The 14042-nt window shown below is 44.3% G+C and overlaps 1 protein-coding gene across 1 annotated transcript in view; it reads left to right on the forward strand.

Annotated features, from left to right (window-relative positions):
* LOC146182244 (kinesin-like protein KIF21A) overlaps positions 1 to 14042 on the forward strand; it is a 66252-nt gene that overhangs the window by 33583 nt on the left and 18627 nt on the right. Inside the window, exons 2-16 of the mRNA XM_084577301.1 lie at positions 1288 to 1467; positions 2154 to 2196; positions 2823 to 3005; positions 3124 to 3180; positions 3274 to 3363; positions 3898 to 4026; positions 4624 to 4818; positions 5562 to 5677; positions 6007 to 6202; positions 8122 to 8381; positions 9350 to 9577; positions 10219 to 10325; positions 11038 to 11226; positions 12374 to 12579; positions 13268 to 13517. Of these exons, the coding sequence (XP_084433427.1) occupies positions 1288 to 1467; positions 2154 to 2196; positions 2823 to 3005; positions 3124 to 3180; positions 3274 to 3363; positions 3898 to 4026; positions 4624 to 4818; positions 5562 to 5677; positions 6007 to 6202; positions 8122 to 8381; positions 9350 to 9577; positions 10219 to 10325; positions 11038 to 11226; positions 12374 to 12579; positions 13268 to 13517 (2429 nt within the window). The remainder of the gene's footprint in view (positions 1 to 1287; positions 1468 to 2153; positions 2197 to 2822; positions 3006 to 3123; positions 3181 to 3273; positions 3364 to 3897; positions 4027 to 4623; positions 4819 to 5561; positions 5678 to 6006; positions 6203 to 8121; positions 8382 to 9349; positions 9578 to 10218; positions 10326 to 11037; positions 11227 to 12373; positions 12580 to 13267; positions 13518 to 14042) is intronic.

Here is a 14042-nt window from a genome sequence, read left to right on the forward strand (position 1 = left end):
CTACAGGAAAGCTGAACAAATTGCACCCTGAGTCACTTCCCGATTCTCTGAATTCGTTCCCATGCATAGTACTACAAACTCGGTATCCTCACTGTCCAGATTCACACTGGAGCCTTGTCCACAAGCCGTACACACTGACCAGCCTAATACAGTGACTTCTCTTCTGATGTGTTGAACAAAGTTTTAATGAAGTGTGCTGGTAATCGCTGAGAAATAATATTGCATTGTATACAGAATTGCTAGCAACTCATTTTTACTAGACTTGACTACGCTACCAGCAGGATTTGGCAAGGAAGGTGATTATGGTTACTGATTGGTCCAATGGCAACCATCTACTTAATGAAGTTCTTATTCGTATTGCTAATATATTGTAGTGGATCGAGTTGCAGTAATCATGGGTAGGCTTGGTTGTTCTGTGTACTCCCCATATCAACCCACTTGGCCACTAGTTTCCACTAGTTTTTGTGTTGTCACTGTAAACTATCTACTTTCTGGCAGCTTGCCCTTATTTTAGTATTAATGATTCAGCATGCAATGTTATGCTGCTGTGCCTTGCTTAGCTGAGAGAAGTGTTTGATGGTCCATAATATAGACACATGTTTGAAAAGATAAGAACAAATTGTACTTTTCCTTTGTCATTAGTCTATGTTACAGTTGGAGCAAGTCTTATTTAACTGATAAGAGGTTTGTAGCACTAAAAATTATCAATTATGTACAGGCATTACTGTCGCATGCTGTGATGACTTTTATCAATACAGCTAGTTTCTAGTATGCTTCTCTCAGCTAAGCAAGGCACAACATCATAACATTGCATGCTGAATCATGTTAATACTACAATAAGGGCAAGCTGCCAGAAAGTAGATAGTTTACAGTGACAACACGAAAACTAGTGCTTGGGAAAACTAGTGGAAATTAGTGGCCTAGTGGGTTGATGTTGGTAGTACACAGAACAACCAAGCCTACCCATGATTATTGCAACTCGATTCACTACAATATATTAGCAATACGAAAAAGAACTTCATTAATAGAAGGTTGCCATTGGACCAATCAGTAACCATAATCACCTTGCGCTACATCATTTGTGCCTGTCCTGTTAGAAGTCTGAGATGATTTCGGCCTTGATGTCAACAGTTTGCTCATCCTGCTTGCATGTTTCTTCCCATTTGTTATGGCCCAAATGTAATTGTACAGACAATGATTTGCTTGAACCAGACTTCTCTTGTTGCTCACCTCGCATTAACCTGAGAACGTAGCTCGATGAGGTTTTTCTTGCTTTTGTATTTGCAGGGTACGGCCCTTGATACCCCGAGAGGTGATCGACATGTGCCATGCCTGCACCAGTGTTGCTGCCGGCGAGCCCCAGATCTGGGTCGGCAAGGAGAAAGCGTTCACCTTCGACCACGTCTTTGACTGCTCCTCAGATCAAGACGCCATCTACAATACATGTGTGCGTCCACTTATCGAGGGGTGAGACTTTTTGTGGCAGTTTCAAGTGTCAACAGCCTTATTCACTCCATCACTGCAGCTATTTTTACGCTGCGAGAATGTTTTGTTACAGTTTCTCTCATTTTAGATAGAATTTTACAAGCTTTCTCAGACAGGATTCTGCAGAGCCTATTAGTTCTTTGGAATGCCTTTTTGTTTACTTCAACAATGCATACCTCAACAACGGCTTATCCTGTTACCAGTACGCTGCTTTTCATTGTACAGGTAGTTGGTAATTCAGTTTACTTTTCTGCTTGTTAAACAGTAACATAGTACACATGTAGTACACATGTAGTACACATGTAGTACACATGTAGTACACATGTAGTACACAAGTAGTACACAAGTAGTACACAAGTAGTACACAAGTAGTACACAAGTAGTACACAAGTAGTACACAAGTAGTACACAAGTAGTACACAAGTAGTACACATGTAGTACACATGTAGTACACATGTAGTACACAAGCAGCACACAAGCAGTACACATGTAGTACACATGTAGTACACAAGCAGCACACAAGCAGTACACATGTATGGCCAGTATGGCATTTACAGTACACATGCATTACTGGTGCATGCACTGTGTGGCAGGCAGTGGTAGTGTCTTGTGTCAGTCACGTGAGCAGCAATCCTGATGACATTTTTTTTTTCTTATTTCTCTTCCAGGTGTTTCGAAGGGTACAACGCCACAGTCCTTGCCTACGGCCAGGTAACCAGTTTGCTCAAGGGCTGCAGTCCCTCCTGCAGTCCCCCAATGTATTAATACAAAAGGAAAAAGTGTTGTGATAAGTAAAGAGCCTTGAAAATATAATGAATTTAAACTGCAATAAAATCATTGACGAGGTCATCAGGGTAAATATAAAACAAGCCATGTCTTTAAATCCAGAGCAAGCATGGTGAACTGTTAGTGAAGGCAAGTCTTTTAATAATCATTCAGATGCGAAAGAACTTCACAGAAAATAGATCTAATTTTTGGGAGCTTGGTGGGGGGGGAGACACTATCATGAGCAAATCTGTACCAATTTGGCAGCTTTCTTCTATATTTACCATAGATTTTTGGTTCGATTGTTGAAGATTTAATAGTGTGCTTATTACCGTCTATCCAAGGAAAAGCGCTACAGCTTTCACAAAAACTTCATAGTTGAAAAAGAATCATCCTGGTCCAGTGTTCAAATCAGGGACCATGGCATCTCCGGGCCAGTCTCTTTCCCATATATGTTAACCAGGAAGGTTAGCAGATCGGGTGGTTGTAAGCTGTTAGTTAAATGTTGAGGGAGCCCTCCAGAGTGGAGCTTGAGTGCAGTGGGTATAAAGGTGTGGGTGTTGCACTTTCAGACTGGCTCGGGCAAGACTTATACCATGGGTACTGGCTACGACCTCCATGTGAATGCCCACGAGCAGGGCATCATTCCACGAGCTGTGGAGCACCTCTTCCAGGGCATCACTAGTCGGCAGCAAGAGGCGCGAGACCAGGGAAAGCCGCCACCCGATTTCAAGGTCAACGTACAGTTTATGGAGGTTTGTGGTTTCTTTTCTATTCAGAAATGTAGCCTACCACTGTCACTTTGTTTATTCGCAAGCATTATGGCTTGTTTGCTGGTGATGCTTAGCACGTGGGCTTTCTTCATTCTTGCAGCTGTACAATGAAGAAATTTTCGACCTGTTGAGCTCTGGCAAAGATGTACATGAACCGGTAAGTTGCGCAGCAGTGTAGAGGCGAATTTTCTGGCATTGCACATCCAAACCTGTCAATCACAGTACTCCATACTTTTTTTTTCACACTCAGGGTAGGAGGTCTGTGAAGATCCACGAAGATGCAAAGGGCGAGATCTACACTGTTGGTGTGGCGGCAAAGGCTGTACAGAATGTAGAACAGGTGAGCTATCAGCTTTCTGCTTTTTCTGCCTGTCAGTGGCGTCCATGGTTCACTGATGTGCGGTCAATAGCCATGCTAATAGCCAATAGCCCCCTTTAGACTTAGACCGCATCAGGGTTAACCAGTTGGAGAGGCTCAATTAGTCCATGCGGCGCCATACGCCTTGCGTATTCAACCTCAGCCTACGCTCTTTTTGCACACCAGGAGTATTGGAGCCAGACAAAGTTTGAATTTATGAATTAAAAAGAACCTGTGGCATAAATAAGGCAGCTTCAATAAGCTTTGAAAATATACCCATCCATCCAGAACGTTAAAATTGTTTGAATTAACCAAAAGTGCAAATTATCAGTGAACTGTGAACTTTGCATAAGGCTTTCCAAACAAATGTTCAGCAAAAGCAAATGCGATGACTTGATTTATTTCTATGGTTTTTATATATAAACAGCCGAGGACATGATCCGCATCATGATGTTGACTCGACTTTAGCTGCAGCCCAAGCTGTGTGCAAAGAGGCGTGCATGGGTGTTTTCACAGGTCATGAAGTGCCTTGAATCTGGTGCTCTGTCACGAACAACGGCCAGCACACAAATGAACGTGCAGTCGTCCAGGTCGCATGCCATCTTCACCCTGCACATCAAGCAGCAGCGAGTCGTCCAGCTGAATGTGAGCGCACTTCTCACTTTGCTTGAATGGCTACCCACCTTGAACTTGACTACCTCACACTTTTTAAAGGAAACTAAAATTCCTTCCATTCGGTACCTGCATTCGCAAATGTGGTACACCTTGAAGTTTCGGTGCACCAAGAAACATTTGACAGTCTATGTTGAAGACTATTGTGTGCGAGATGAGGTGATGTGTTTTAATATTGTAGTTCCTAACCTACCCTAGCGCAACTTCCTAGGTAGGAGGACTGGATCACATCTGCAGTGTCTGTGTTTCTATAGGCTTGCATGCCTTGCATGTGCTAGGTTAAAATATTGGAGCATCATGTGCATACTGCCACATCTCATGTTTTTGACATTCAGTACTTGGTCTGGGTCATGTGAGCTGCTCTTACTGGTCTCTGCTAGTTTGCAGCTTTCTTAAAGAGTTTGTACTCCAAGTAGCTTTCAATCGCCTTCTACTCTCTGTGACATCCATAATTGCCTAGCATTTCTTGATCTAATGCTGTGTAATCGTCTGCTGTTCTTCGCTTCTGACGCATGAAAGATGTCTTTGAGCATTGTGCAAGTAAATCGTTCATTGCCTCGTCTCGTCTAGGTTGATGGTGTTAACAGTGACGAAGACGACAGCACCGTCGCCGAGGTCAATGGGGAAGAAGGGTCGTCCATGAGCGAATTTGAGACGCTCACTGCCAAGTTCCACTTCGTCGACCTGGCTGGATCTGAGAGGCTAAAACGTACAGGTGCCACTGGAGACAGGGCCAAGGAAGGCATCTCCATAAATTGTGGCCTCGTGAGTGTCTCCCCCCCCCCCCCCCCCCCTCCTTCCTTCTGATTCCCTTTTGTGATCTCACTGGTTACTGCAGCTGCTTTTATGTGTTTAAGGCACTTATTTTTTTACTGCGGTCATAGCTATGTTGGCCCCATAACTGCCACTGTGGTTCACTGTCGGAGCCATTTTGTTGCTCAGACCAAGACTGCAGATCCAATCTCAGCCACAGCAGCTGCCAAAACACTGATGTATTGGGATTTTGGTATCCATTAACGATGACTAGGTGGTCTAATTCAGAGGGACTGAACACTGATTTTAAGCGTCCAAATTTCTTTGCTTGCAACGGAAAGGTTGCTGTGTAAATGATTGCTCAGCGGTTTTGTGCGAAATACTGCAGAAGATATTGCTGACAGTTTTTCAATTGGTGCATGTGCCCATTTTTATGCCATCCGGTGTTAAAAACCATGACCAGGGAAACCAATGGCAATTGCATTTCTCACAAATCTCGCGTGTCAGACAATAACTATACATATTTAGTGTAATGTAGCTTCCATTTCAGTTGCCACAGTTGGCATTGAGACAGGAAGAGGCTTGCCATCCCTCAAGGTCACTTGTAATCCATCAACCTATATTATCATCCACTTGACGCCTCCAGCTAGGCTCCCTCCCCCATTGGGTTTACGACGGAACATTTATGACTGTGCAACATAGTCGAATGACAAACTAAACTGCTGGCTCTCTTTTTTTTTTTTTTCTTACCATAGCTTGCTCTCGGCAATGTCATCTCTGCCCTTGGTGACGCATCGAGGAGGGTGTCACATGTCCCATATCGAGACTCTAAGCTCACTAGGCTACTACAGGATTCCCTAGGAGGAAACAGGTTTGTCCATTGCATTTTTTGCAACTGTGCTCATCATAGTCCTCAGGGCAGGATGAATTTTTCTTTAACTGTGAGCTTTGTGAAGACTGCATAGTTTTTCTTTGTAACCCTGTACTGCAGTACTACTCCCTTTTTTGTATAGTAAATGCCCTGGGTCTCATTACACAGCAAAAGTTCTGAATATTTCTAGGCTTGCTGCTACATTTCATAGTGTTTGCAACAAGTCTTGTGACAAGGCATAGATTTTTCATTTTTTCATTGCCATGTCACATATGAACTAGTGGAGATATACGTGTATTTTGTGATCCTTTTATGCTGCCCCTTTCTAGCCGCACCTTGATGATTGCCTGTGTCTCTCCGTGTGACCGGGATTTCATGGAGACACTGAACACACTCAAATATGCCAATCGAGCCAAGAACATCAAGAACCGGATCACGGTAAACCAGGACAAGTCAAGCCAGACGATTGCTGCCCTGAGGCACGAAATCCAGGAGCTGAAGTTGGAGCTTATGGAATACAAACAGGTGAGAAAGTACTCAGCATTTCCACTTATGGTTTTCTTATGTGATGCCAGCATGTGTTTGATGTTTTACCGTTACAGCTTCGTGATGGTGTGATGGTCTACCCAGAGTATCTTATCAGCAGGCCTAAAAAGAAAGTTTAACCATCAAAATTGTAGTTACGATTGTTAAAACTTGCTTCTTTTCACCTTTTCACAGTCTCTTTGAGTTGCTGTTGCTGCTACCAAATTAAGTTGGCCTTATGTATGGACTGATATATTTATTCTGGTTGTCGGGTACATTTGTATAACCTTGAAAGTTTCTCTGAAATCATCAGGGTTATCACTAAATGTGGGCAGATTTAGATTCATTCATGATCACATTCAGAATCTTCACCCTTCCGCAATTTTTCAAGCCACTGATGCCAAACAGTTGCCGCCCCATCACGGTAGTGCAGTAGTTAGGGCGTTCAACACTGTGCACAAGGATGCGGGATTGAATAAAGTAAGGCGCTTATGTACTGTTTGATGACTGTGCACATTAAAGAACCCCAGGTGGTCGAGATTTCCGGAGCCCTCCGCTACGGCGTCTCTCATAGCCTGTGTTGCTTTCTAACGTTAAACCCTACAAGCCAAACCAAACATTGTTGCCATATTGCTTAGTGCAAGTGTTTCCATGTTTCACTTCTACATCATCGCCATCGCATTCAGTTTAAATAGTCCTGAGCCTGGCATGTCTGCTTTCACAATAAAAAAAAATTGGTGAGAAAACCTCATGCATACAGCTGCTATCAAAAGTTTATGGAATACTACTTTGGCAAATGCAGTATTTTTGGGAATCGCTCCTGAGAAGCACCCCTTTTTTGCAAGGAAGAGCGCATATCCAATGTCTCCAAACACACTCTCTCACACAGTCATTGAGCCAGAGCTGTCAGAGTATTGATTTGGTGGTGGTGCAGTATCAGTGGCGAGATCTCCGCCTTCATTTACTGCTGTGTTCTGGCACGTGACAGATGGTGGCACAGAATGCCAAACGCCGATGAAAAAATACCCCTGATAACTTTATCAGCGTGTTGCCACATGGGCCTGGTATTTGCAGCTCTCGGCATGTTTCACGGGCATCGCAATCCCATGTTGCTTAGTTAGGTTTCATTTTTTGAGAGCCGTAACTGAAGTCTGAACAAGTTTTTAGAAGACTGCCTGGAGCTTGAAATTTAAGCGAACTTAATCATTTGCCGAACATGTTTTCTAACTAGAATAGCAGCTTGGGCATGTTGGTTATGCATCTTGAGGTAACAGCGCGGAACACAGGACGGGAGCACAAGATTAGAGGACGACACAACGAGCGCAGTCTTTCAACAACCTGTTGTTGAAAGACAGCGCTCGTTGTGTCGCTGTCTTGAGGTAACAGCGCGGAACACAGGACGGGAGCACAAGATTAGAGGACGACACAACGAGCGCAGTCTTTCAACAACCTGTTGTTGAAAGACAGCGCTCGTTGTGTCGTCCTCTAATCTTGTGCTCCCGTCCTGTGTTCCGCGCTGTTACCTCAAGATGTTTTCTAAGTTTGTTTGCGAAATTAATTATTTCGTGCACCGTCTTGTCGAGATACTGCACGAAAAGAAGGGGCTTTCATTTTAGACTTTTCGAATCTAAGCATGCCCCTCACTTTGGGAATGGCGATTGTGAAAAAAAGAGGGTGCTTAAAATCGAGCAAACGCAGTAAATTCATTTCTTTGCATGCAAGATGCATTTCTTGAGATTTGCATAACTCAGAATTAGGTTGCATACTATCTCTACTCCTTGCTAAGTCAAAGACAACAGCAATATTTGCTCTTTTGTAGTAATGCTGTGTTTTGTGTAGTAGTGTTTTCTGACATGGGTATAACAATGTTCCACCTTTTGGAACTCCTTCCGACTATGCCCATGTTGTTCTTGTTGCAGGGCAAGCGCCTGGTTGGCGAAGATGGCACGGAGCAAGTGAATGACATGTTCTACGAGAACACCATGCTCCAGACGGAAAACAACAACTTCCGCACACGAATCAAGGCCCTGCAGGAAACGGTGGAGCGGCTTACTGTCAAGAACACTGAGCTGCTCGCTGAGCAGGCTGCCAGCGCTTGGGTTGGTCGTGGGGACTCTGACACCAGGGACGACGTCAAGAACCTTATTCAGGGCTACCTCAAAGAGGTCGAAGAGCTCAGGTATACTGTGCCGTGGTTGCGTTTTTGCTGGGATAGGGAGAAACTAAGCAGTGAGCTGAAAGGGAACCTCTTTTGTTAGAGGGGAGAAAAGGTAAATGACAAAGGAATAAAAGAGCTCTTTTAAGTCTTGGCACTTTCTTTTAGGCTGTGTGTGTTAGTCTGGCAGTCTGATTGGGCCATAATTCTGAAGTTAGCAAACTATTGCAATGCCAGAAGCAGTAATGTAAAATGTGTACTAGCTAACAACTCCAGATTGCATGTCCCTAAACCAGAGGTGGCTGTTCAAGTTCAGTGTCTGGTGGTGATGTTCTGTATTCTTTTCACAAGATTATTGCTTATTCAATACAGTGGCCCCACTGCAGCCTATTACGATGGTTCCATGGCACACAATCTTGTGCCTGTTGTGATCGTACCCGCAAATAGGACACTGTCTGAAAAAAAGTTGTTTTGATAGATTGGGGTTGAATTGAAAAATTCCCTATCGATGCGAAGAACCTCCAGGATAGGGGCTGAGTGTTACTCTAAACTAAAACTAAATGCATTTTCTGTCACTACCTTTAATGTACATTTTGAAGGGCTCTCTTAACTTTTCTCAAAGAAGGGTGTGAACGCACTGTTGCCAGAGCCGTTGCACCCAACATGCTAGCTTGCTCATGCTGGTAACTGAGAGCACTATCATGTCAAGACATCAGCAAAACATTGCTCTTCACTAGGTTCTAGTTTTCAGGAAAATATGGTTGAATAAATTGCACTCTCATCATTCTGTTCCTGCTCATGTTCGAAACAAACATATTAGATGGGTCCCCCTGTGGCCCTCTATTAGGGTTTGGAACGTCAGGTTCGGAGCAATTGCAGATTTGCGCTCGCAGCTTAAATGCCAACTTTGAGACCTCGAAATTGCAGTGGAAGTAATTGCAGGGCCCTGTACACCTCTGAGAGTAATGCCTTAACACAGTCACTGCATGCAGGACCAAGCTGATGGAGTCCGAGGAAGTGTGCGCTCAACAGCGCAAACAGCTTCAGCGGTACCAGACGCGCCTCTCCATGTCCCCCTGTGCAACTGTTGCTGTGAGTGGCACCTATGATATCAGCGGCGATGTTGAGGAGACCAGCGTGGAGGACGTCCTAGCGGAGGCCAAGAGGGACGTGGAGAACCTCAAGCGGAAGACCAAGCACCTGTCATCCAAGGCCAGCAAGTATGCATGACACGTCAAATACACCACCAGTCAGTTTGCAGTATTCCGCTCTTTTCATTGCACCACACTGCCAGCGTGGTTCCTTATGCACCGTAAAATCCAAAACAACACGTGACATGGTTGCTACCATCTGTTGCGGGCCATTATTTAATCAAAGGGTGCATAGAAGCAGCTTTTGAGCTTTCTTCTTTGAAAAGTAATGAATTATGTTGTGAGAGTGTGAGAGGGTATTCAGTTTTTAAGTTGCCGGTATTGCGTTGCTCTCTGCTGTCCTCAGTGAAATTTGAATGAATATGCTTCCTTTTTCTCGCAAGCTTAACACATACGATAATGTTTTCAAATGGGCAAATGGTTATGCCTCAGGAATGATGCAGCTAGTAACATCTGTCTAGTGTTCGAGTCACTTGTTTCCCTGGTGTGTTGGCTGTATTGCTTATCATAGTTTGCATTTTGAGATGCTTTTAAAACCATTCCTCATATTTTTAGCACCAATACATAACGTTGTAGCAAACTTTCTTTAGTAAGGGAAATGGGGTAAATGGATTCGGCATTGTATGGCATTGTCATGTGTTGGTTACGTTTGTCAGAGATAGCAATACAGTGATGAAACTGTGTATACATTGTTGTCTTTCATTTCTCAGAGAGGAAGAGGAGGATGAAAAAAAGTCCGACGCTGATGAGGACACGGCGGAGATCAGTGGAAACAATGAGAGTTCTGAATCAGAGGCTGAGGAGCTGGATGAGGATGGTAAGACGCATTGCTTGAGTGCTGCCGTTTGCAAGACTGCATTCGATTATCTTCGCTTGGTGTCAATTAGGAATGGCATTATTCTAGCAGTGGCATTACTCTAACAATGTAGAAGTAGCACAAACACGTTCACCAAAACATGCTGTAGCGTCTGTGTTTTAACTGCCTCTTTGGCTCAATCACTTGCTTCTGCATTCACTGACATTTTGTTCATTCCATAGATATGATTCTTCTGAGCACAGCTTCATTTTTATGCGCTTCTTACAGTTTTGAAAGATGCTTTTTTTTTTTCTTGTCCCACTCTGTTTGTCTTGCGAGTACCTGTGCTTATAGTTATAAGTGCATAAAATGTTGCAGTATTGTCTAATGAAGCTGACAGCACAGTCTGGCAAATTGCTTCCTTGTCCCACCACTCTCAGTCACAACAGTGTAGCTGTATAAAAGAGCATTGAGCCCGCTCCACTTTGGCAGATTCCCCTGAGTTGTTTGGATTGGCTCAACATTGAATTATGATAGCACATATCTTGCGTTACTTTACTCCATGTTTCTGTTGCTGTTTGGCCGTTTAGCTCAGACTGGCCCAGTTTTCTACTTTAATAATAGATGCCACTTTATGCTCCATTTGACGCCTTCACAGGCAGTAGTATGAGTGCGTTTGATTTGGCATTATTGACTGCACTCAATAGTTGCGCATGTGTGCATGCTTTCGCAGAGACGATAGGGAAAGACTTGGCGAACCTCACCACCGAGATCTCATTCAAGCAAAAGCTCATTGACCAGCTGGAGCAGAGCCAGCGCAGGCTGCAGACAATGCGCATGCACTACGAGGAGAAGCTGATGCAGCTGCAGCAGAAGATTCGCGAGACAGAAGTGGAACGGGACCGCATCCTCGCCAACATGAGTAAGTCATATGTAGTACAAGGGAGTGCTTGGGGCTGTTGACTTGATCAGCTCGCTTGAACATGTTGAGAATGCTTTCGCTAGCTTGCAGTTCGCTTTTTGATATAAACAGCATGGAAGATGACAGGAATGAGGAGCATGGGGCAGCAATGTAGTATCAATGCCCGACAGATCATCTGCTTTCCAGGGAAGGGGTGAATTCACTATATATTTGAATATGATGCACTGATAATGCAGGCAGTGTCGTGTGACTAGCAATAATTTGTTTCTCACACAGCAAAGTGTAGTTTACAAGATTGTAAAATCTCACGGAAGGCATAAAATGAAGTTCGAAAAAAATATGCAAGATCACACTGCATGTTTCGTCGTGTCCTCTGCAAAATTCTTTGTGGGATTTCCTTTCCTCTTTTAATTTGGCTCATGATCATTGCGATTGATTCATCAAAGTATTAGTTAACCTTAGTGTTCGTCCCGTACAGAGTAGCTACTGCCGCTAACGGACTCTGAGTGAATCATACACCCTGCTTGCGTGGTCAGTCACTATGTGACTCTATTTCCCACTACACGCTCCCAATTTGGTCCAGCAATTGGTGTAACATGCTGCACCCAGCTCTCCACTCACACCCACCTGCCACCTTCTCTGTCTTTCCTCACCCATTTTCCTGTTCCTCCCCCACTGTGAAAATGAAGGAAATTTTCTCTCCACTTGGTCGACAGACAACAGAGTGTTCAGACCGATGGATGAATTTAGATTTTTCGAAGATGAGGGTTCTAATGCTGACGCATTAAAAGTTTCATTGTATGTAGCAACCTCTCTTTTCCATACAGTTCTTGTTGGGAGGCCTGGTCATTTAATCTTTAGCATTAGGCACTTCACTTAAGCAAGTAAACATTCCACTGTTTTTTTCTGCTAGATGTTTTTCTGGTGCGTGTTACTATACTAGTATTAAGGGATGTGCTGATGAAGCGCGAACACATGAGACAAACTAGAGTTTATCTTGTGCCTTCGTGTTGCATTAGTCCCGCTTTCTTGTATAAGCAACCTTGAAGTTTCGAAATGAATGCCAAGTAGCCCAACTACTTGGGTTACTTACTTGAAGGAAATACTTGGGTGGACCGATGTGCAGCTTCTCTGTTCCCTTGTGCAGGCTCAGCAGGTGCATCTAAGGACTCCGAGGAGAAAGTGCGCAAGATCAAGAATGACTTTGAGCGCAAGCTGAACCACCTACAGGGGGAGCTGAAAAAAATGCAGTCAGCCAAGCGTGAGCATGCGCAGCTCATGAAGAACCAGGCCGAGTATGAGCGGCAGGTCCGCAAGCTCAAGCAGGAGGTGGCAGACATGAAGAAGAACAAGGTCAGTCGCTAGTGAATTCATACCTCATTCTGCCCTGCTTTCTCCGCCGATAAAAGGCAGAGTAGGTTTGAGGCCACCAGGTACCCTCTGGTTTGCTAATGAGCACAAGTCTTTCCTTAGCTGGCATGATGCTCAGCTTCCCTGGAGAGAAATGCTTGGAAAGTGGGCCTTTGGTGAGACCACCTTGAGCACACTAAATATCTTAACCCTTCTGCTCACTGACCAAGCATGCCGTTGCAGCGTTGGAAGTCAAATCATTATCGTCGTCAAGAAATGTGGTGTGGGCTGATCATGTTTTGTCACATGCAGGAAGAGCTAGGTAGCTGGCCTTTTTTGAGTAAAGCACTATCAGTGTTTCCCTCCCGAGTACACGCATGCAGCTTCAATAGAAAGCTTTACGGGCTTATTTTAAAGCCTTTGAGGTTAAAAATATGTATGTCAAAACAGTGCAATGATTTAATTACCATTATCTAAGATAACTGCCCAAGTTCAACACTGTTACAAGCTGAAGCTTGTGGAAAATATGCTAATTGGTTTACCAAACAGGCCTTTGAGGCACAAAACAGTAAGCACCGATCGTTTCATCATGCACTCTCAAGTCTGGTTTTGTTCAGTTGAGTTAGATGCTAGCCTGCTATGCAGGTGACTTGGCACAGTGTTCCAGAGCCCATTTCTCATGGTCCCACAGGTGGCGCTGGTTACAAAGATGAAAGAAGAGAGCAGGAGGCACCAGGAAGCCGAGAAGCGCCGGAACCGTCAGATGGCACAAATGCTCAAGGAGAGCAGACAGCAGGAAAACCGGATTCGGTCCCTTGAGGCCCAGAACCGGACCAAGGAGACTGTGCTCAAACGGCGGCACGAGGAGATGGCTGCTCTGCGCCGTCTGGCACGACCCATGTCGCAGCGTGTCGCCGGGCGTGTGGCCCCACAGAACCAAGGTGGGACTGCGGGGTGGCCAAATTCATTCTTCAATGAAAGTGGTAGCTTGCCGTTGGAGAATTTTCAAGAAGTGCAGTACATCTAAATTTAAATGCGACCTCCATCACCTGCATGGGATAGCATCCCGCTCCATTATTCTTGTTTTTCTTCCTTCATCACAAAAACACCAGCGTTTTTAACCCATGTTTTAATGCTGCCTTTTGGAGCATGAGCTGCATAGACAGAATTGTGTGTAAAAAATGTTAGCCTCGTGATGTTTCTTGAGGGGGATATTGCTGCCAGGACAGGGCAAATTCATATCGTACATGATTGCAGTGCTAAAATTAAGGCCTTGTTATTTTGTTCGTTTTTGTCCAAATGTACCCACGTAGAAATTATTTTGTAGCGAGCTGGTTTTTGCAAGTACCACGGATCTCTGGTTTCGATCCCAGTCATCCTGACTGAATATGTAATGGCAGTTTGCAGTTTCTGCTGCGACTATGCTAAGGCCTCCATTCCTTGTGCTTTCACTTTCTTTGTTCTAG

The sequence above is a fragment of the Amblyomma maculatum genome, chromosome 8, assembly GCF_055883805.1.
Source record: "Amblyomma maculatum isolate TAMU_Amacu chromosome 8, ASM5588380v1, whole genome shotgun sequence".
In the NCBI taxonomy this organism is placed as follows: Eukaryota; Metazoa; Arthropoda; class Arachnida; order Ixodida; family Ixodidae; genus Amblyomma; species Amblyomma maculatum.